Source organism: Guillardia theta (assembly GCF_000315625.1).
Source record: "Guillardia theta CCMP2712 unplaced genomic scaffold GUITHscaffold_106, whole genome shotgun sequence".
Classification (NCBI taxonomy): domain Eukaryota; class Cryptophyceae; order Pyrenomonadales; family Geminigeraceae; genus Guillardia; species Guillardia theta.
This window is the reverse complement of record NW_005434568.1, coordinates 158,475-164,292: the sequence shown is the minus strand read 5'-3', so window position 1 is coordinate 164,292 and position 5,818 is coordinate 158,475. Positions and strand designations below refer to the sequence as shown.

Here is a 5,818-nt window from a genome sequence, read left to right as displayed (position 1 = left end):
CTCCCTCGTGCTCTCTTCCAAGCTCAGGCGATTCCTCCATTTCACTCCCCGCCCCCTTGAACCACCCCCATCTACGTACCCCTCTCTTCATCTGTACCCACCCCCCAGTTGTAGATCCGTACACCACCCCCCATTCCCCCGATCGTTTGTACTCCTCAACAATGTACCCAAGTACCCTACCATCGTCATAGACCGAAATTGTACCCGTCCTTGAGCATCACTTTACTTCAAAACCACCCCAGTCTGAGCTAGTACCCCCCTGGCTTCACGAATTAAGACTGATAAGTACCCCACTCTTTGTACTGCAACAACATATAGGCCACCACCTTCCACCCCTTAAAATATAACCCCCACCCCCCGTGAAAGTAGTACCCACCGTCATCGTTACCTCTGCAACCCCACCACTCGCCCAACGGACCAAAAATTTGCAACAAAGAGAAGATTCCAGTTATCCTTTGAAATCGCCTTCCAATTATTCAAATTTATTGTAATGTGTATTGAATTATTTCTTGATTTCAGATGTTCAACTCTGTTTGTCTTTACAGTACTATAGTGCCTGGAGCTCGATGGGGTGGGTAGCCGGGGGGCTTTGAATACCAGGGGTAGGGGTTTTGGTAGTAGGGGTAGTGAAGGGATGAAATAAGGGATACAACGAGTCAACAATTGTAGGTAGGGGTATCGAGCCCCCCTGAGAAAATTCATCAATGGGGGTAGGGTAGTCTCTTCCCATAGTTACAATTCCGGTCACAAAAACTTTCTGGGGAATCATATTCAACCGAATCGCCGGAGTGATCAGATCATGCGGCGGCGCACACTGGCACCGGGCCCGCAGTGCTCGGCCCGGCGGGACTGGTGCCACCCGGCGCCGTGCGGGCGGCCGGGCCTGCCCCGGCCCGGCGGCCCGGGTTGGTCACGCCCGGGGCCGCCGCTCAGCCGAGCCGCCGCGGCCGCTGACTCCGCGGCCGCGCCCGGCCGGACGGTAGTCCGGGACGGGAGTCGCACGGTCGGACCGTCGGACCGTGCCGGCCCGGCCCGGACTCCGGTCGTCGGACTCCCCGGCGGAACGCCGTCGGTCCGGTCCGGGCCGCCGCCGGCCGCGCCCCGGCGGGGCCCGGGCAGCGGCGCGGCGTGGCGCGGCAGTGGGGGGCCGCGGCGCCGGACCCGCGGCGGCTGAGCCTGGCCCGCCACCGCCCGGCAACCGGACGGTACTGGGCCAGTGGCACGGTCCGATCATCAGGCTCGGCCCGATCGGGCCGGGCCCGGCACTCAGTACAGGCCGCGGCAGCCTGGCCGCGGCAGTGACTCGTACTAGTCAGTGATAGTAAAGCCCGGCCTCCGGGAGAGTACCGTCCCGGCGGAGTCACGTCCGGCGGCGGGGCCGGCCGGTCGGGGGCGCCAGTCCGGGCCAGGCCAGCCTGCCAGTGAGGGCCGGTCGGACTCGCCGGCGCGCCGGGCGGTCCGGGTGCCACCGACTCTCGGAGTCCGACGCCGGCCGAGCGGTCGGCCCGTCACGGCAGTGGCCGCGCCGCGGCCGCCGCGGCCGGCGGCCGGGCGGCGTGACTGCCGGGGGGCTGGGGCCGCGGCCCGGCCGCCGGCGGTCAGAGTGGCGTCGGAGCGTGACCGGCGCATGACTGCGGGGAATGAATTTTCTGAGGTCACGGATTGTCATCGAGCTGCGGCAGGGCTCCGACTACAAGTGTTGACAACAACACTGCATTATGTCCCTATATGATCTTTCTAAGCTGAAGTTGCTGTCTTTTCAGTATCTCTTTCATTTATCTGAGGTGAGCTTGTTCAGTCATCCCTCACCACCCTATCTTTTGAGCGTTCTGCGGGGGGTTTATTATTTGGCCAGCAAAAACCATGGAGCATAACCACCCCCTACCCCTCAAATATCCAGCACACCCCTGGTTACCGCAATCACGTACAATTTATGCACAATTTAACCCCCTTCTTCTCCAACAAATACCCACCTTTTTGATCCAAGAATTCACCCCCCACCCACTTCTTGAGTTTCATTTACTACCCCCACCCTTGAAATACCAACGAGAATTCCGAGAACGGAGGACTTTTTTTTTTGTAGACGTAAGACTCAAGCATGCAGGGTGGTGGTGATATCTAGGTATCAAAATACCGGTCCTTTAAAGTAAATATTGTGGGGTACTTCATGCCATGGTAGGGTACCAGTATCATTGGGTAGGTGACACTGTGATCATGGATTGATACTACCCCACGGTACCTTGAAACGTCCACCGTCCATGGACCTTGTGTTCCACATTTCACCCCCCAATTTCACTGTTATACAACCGGTATTAATATTACCCCACCCTACTCCTTAACCCATCCACCCTAGATACCCTTGCACCACTGTATAAAGGAGCTACCTCCTCCTCCTCCTCCTCCTCCTCCTCCTCCTCCTCCTCCTTCTGTTCCTGGTCTTGATCCTCCTCATCCGCATCCTGCTCCTGCTCCGAATCTCCTCCAGACCGCATCTCAGATCTGATCCGAGCCTTTGCTCCAACAAAGCATGTCGACCAGCCCCTTGCACCCCCTCTCCAGACTTTCGCATATCTCCTCCCCAGGCTCCAATGCCTCGTCCTCGGACCTTCTGGAATCCAACAATCAGCAACAGTACTTCAACCCGAAACCAGACTCGTTTGTTGCGGTCGTTACGACCAGCGACCCAACCAACAAGGACCTGGAGGCAGGCTCGCAGCACGAGATGTCTGTGAAAGAGCCGTCCAGTTGGAAGTGGACGAACGCGATGATAGCTTCGGCCATCATGGGGCTGATCTTCGGCATTGCGATGGAGCTGGGGAAAGTGACTCTTCCCATAGTGATCCGAGAGCAGTTCATCTTTCGAAGGTTCATCATGCTCAAAATGTTCCTGGGCGCTTCGGGAGCGTCTGCTCTCTTCCTGGCCATCCTCTCCCGCGTTACTCCCGACCAGCTCCAGTCAGCCAGGACGGAGTTCATGGGCTGTGTGGTGGGCAAGGGGCTCGCCGCCACTGCTCTGGGAGCCTTCATCCTTGGATGCGGCATGGCGCTGGCTGGCTCGTGCCCTGGCATGGTCCTCGTGCAAATCGGGTCCGGCGTGCCCAACGCGTGGGTGACCCTCCTGGGGGGTCTGAGTGCCGCCATGTGCTACGGCATGGTGCAGCCATGGTTCGTTCCTCTCTTCTCCGTCGCTCAGATCAAGACCCTCCGCCTCGAGGAGTTCTCGGCGCTCCGGCGCTTCAGCTACACGCAGCTGGCGCTCGCTGTCTTCGTCATGGTCGCTGTCGTCGTGATCGTCCTCGAGATTGTCTTCCCCTGGGCCAGCAAGTCCGAGCTGCCGCCCTGGACGGAGGCATGGGAGAGCGCTCTCCCGCCGGAGATGATGGGCGTCTTCATCGGCCTGAACCAGATCCTTGCTGTCCTCTTCCTCAACGACACCCTGGGAAGTAGCTCCGCCTACATGACCTGCACCTCCCAGGCCCTCGTCTCTAAGTCTCTGCGTGAGCGATTCCTTCACTGGAGCGGCTTCAGGACTGGCCTCGGCAACGTCTGGCAGCCTGTCTACCTTACCTTCGCAATCATCGGCGCACTTATCTCCTCCAAGGCCTCGGGCACCTTCGGAAAGCCAGCTGGGGTCACCCCCGTGCAGGCTTTCTTCGGCGGCTTCCTCGCCATCTTCGGCAGCAGGATCGCCTCCGGCTGCACTAGCGGCCATGGCCTCTCCGGCGTCGCCCTTCTCTCCGTCAAGTCCATGGTCGCTGTCCCCGCAATGTTCCTTGGGGGCATCATGGTAGGTTTCAGCTTCGATCATGCCGACAGCTACGCGTACCGCGGCTTTCTGATGTGAGCTGGACGAACCAGCGTGCACTTTTCCTCCTCCTCCTCCTCAGTTCTCCTCCTCCTGATCCTGGGCCTCCTCCTCTTTCCTCTGTCACGATTCAAGTCACAACGTCTCTCCACTTTATGTAACACATTGAATGAACAATCACATTTTTGCGAACAGACTTCGTGACCTTCGCGTCACAACCTCTCATATGCTGCCTTGAGATTTTTAGTACACCAGGGCACTGTCTGGCACTGTGAGCAACACAGCAGAACAGGATGACAGGTTTTTGACAGGAACAAGGGTAGCACTGAATGGTTCCATTCACGATGACAGTAACGGAGGAAGCAAGTACTTGCATGTATTCCTTCCTCTATCTACCTCCTTCCTCTCCCGGCTCATCCTCTCCTCTCTCCTCTCTCCTCTCTCCTCTCTCCTCTCTCCTCTACTTCTCTCCTACTCCCCGTCCCTCTCACCGGTCCATCTAACAGCAACGAACACGCTTTACGCCTTCAAGAACCATCTTCCAGTGTAGTCGATGGTATGCAGGGGGTAAGTCAGGTTGTTAGAGATGAAGTATTCGTCGATAGCCCGTTTGCACTGAATCCAGTGACCGTAGTCATCGATGATCACGTACCCCTTCTTGACTACCTTGGGGTACAGCGTCGTCAGCGCGTCCATGGTCGAGCTGTACATGTCGCCATCTAGCCGCAGCACGGCGATGCTGGAGATGTTGGCACCCGGCAGCGTGTCCTTGAACCGCCCGACGAGAAATCGGATGGAAAACCCCTGGCTGGAGGCAACTTGGCCGTCCTCCTTGATCCTGTATCCTCTCTCCCGAAACTTGCTCTTCACCGTCTCGACCCCCCCGTACCCTCCGTAGCTCCCCGGCGGGTCCATGACGCGCCCCCCGCTGTCTTTGCCTTTGTCTTCCTTGCGAGGAGGAGGGAGCCCCTCGAAGGTATCGGCGAGCCAGATCGTCCTGGCCCTGACCTGAGGACACTGAGGCTGGCGCAGGGCGAAGCGAAGGATGTCTGCTGCCAGCATGCTGCATCCTCCCTTCCACGTCCCTGTCTCTATCCAGTCCCCTGGTATCCCAAGGCTGATGACCGAGGACCAGAGGAGCAGGATGTTTCTAAGACGCTCGTAGGACACCATCGTAGGGTAGGACGAGGTCTGAATGGCTCTGAACCGGTGGGCGATGACTCTCGAGCATTCGCCTCCTGCTCGACCGAGAACAGTTAGTTCCTCTCCCTCTCGCCTTTCCTCACCTGCTCCCTCGATTCCTCTGCCTGCGGCTTGTCTTGCCTGCCGCGCCCACGTGGCGTCATGACGTCTCTGAGGAGCGAGAGGAACATCGGTCCTGGAAGGAGGAGCGGGGAGGAGCCTGGAGTCGTTCTTCAGCACCAAGGGCTGAAGCAGCAGCATGGCGAAGAGGCCAAGGAGAAGCATCACGACCCATGGCGGCACTCGTCTCAACCGTCGCAGCAGCAGCATGGCAGCCGTGCCCTCTCAGCGGCGCCTTATGATGTCTGCTGTGTCTCACGGGGGCCCAAAGCAAGCGAGGGACGGCAGGGGAACCTTTCAAGTTTGACTGATAGCACAGCCAGTCTGCCTCAGGCACCGCCCGGCCGGTGAGTACGTACCGGCGGGCTACTTTCCGAAAGTTCGACTCAGTGAGCCTCGTCGGAACTTTCTTCCACTCAGCAGTTTTCATCATGGCCCGGATGCGCGGTCACTAATCGAATCAACCTCCACCTCACTGGCCAGAATCTATTTAACCCAAGATCCACCAAAGACTAATTCTCAGTACACCTGAGATCCTTACACCAACCTTATTCACCTCAACGATACACAGCTGTGCAGTCTCTAACACCTTCACTGATGGTGATAGAACTCTCAGAAGAACCACACAACACCACCAACACTTCCTTTATTCACAGCAGTCACCTTCCCTTCAGTCCCTTGCAACCCAGTACATTGCACAGCGCGCAGTGG

The 5,818-nt window shown here is 58.3% G+C and overlaps 2 protein-coding genes across 2 annotated transcripts; one reads left to right on the top strand and one right to left on the bottom strand.

Annotated features, from left to right (window-relative positions):
• Positions 1 to 2,527: 2,527 nt before the first annotated feature.
• GUITHDRAFT_117190 (hypothetical protein) lies at positions 2,528 to 3,844 on the top strand (the record flags this gene model as incomplete). The annotated part of the gene is made up of 1 exon (XM_005823569.1): positions 2,528 to 3,844. The coding sequence occupies one exon, from the start codon at positions 2,528 to 2,530 to the stop codon at positions 3,842 to 3,844; it is 1,317 nt and encodes a 438-aa protein (XP_005823626.1).
• A 480-nt stretch (positions 3,845 to 4,324) lies between these two features.
• GUITHDRAFT_117189 (hypothetical protein) lies at positions 4,325 to 4,978 on the bottom strand (the record flags this gene model as incomplete). The annotated part of the gene is made up of 1 exon (XM_005823568.1): positions 4,325 to 4,978. The coding sequence occupies one exon, from the start codon at positions 4,976 to 4,978 to the stop codon at positions 4,325 to 4,327; it is 654 nt and encodes a 217-aa protein (XP_005823625.1).
• Positions 4,979 to 5,818: the final 840 nt, after the last annotated feature.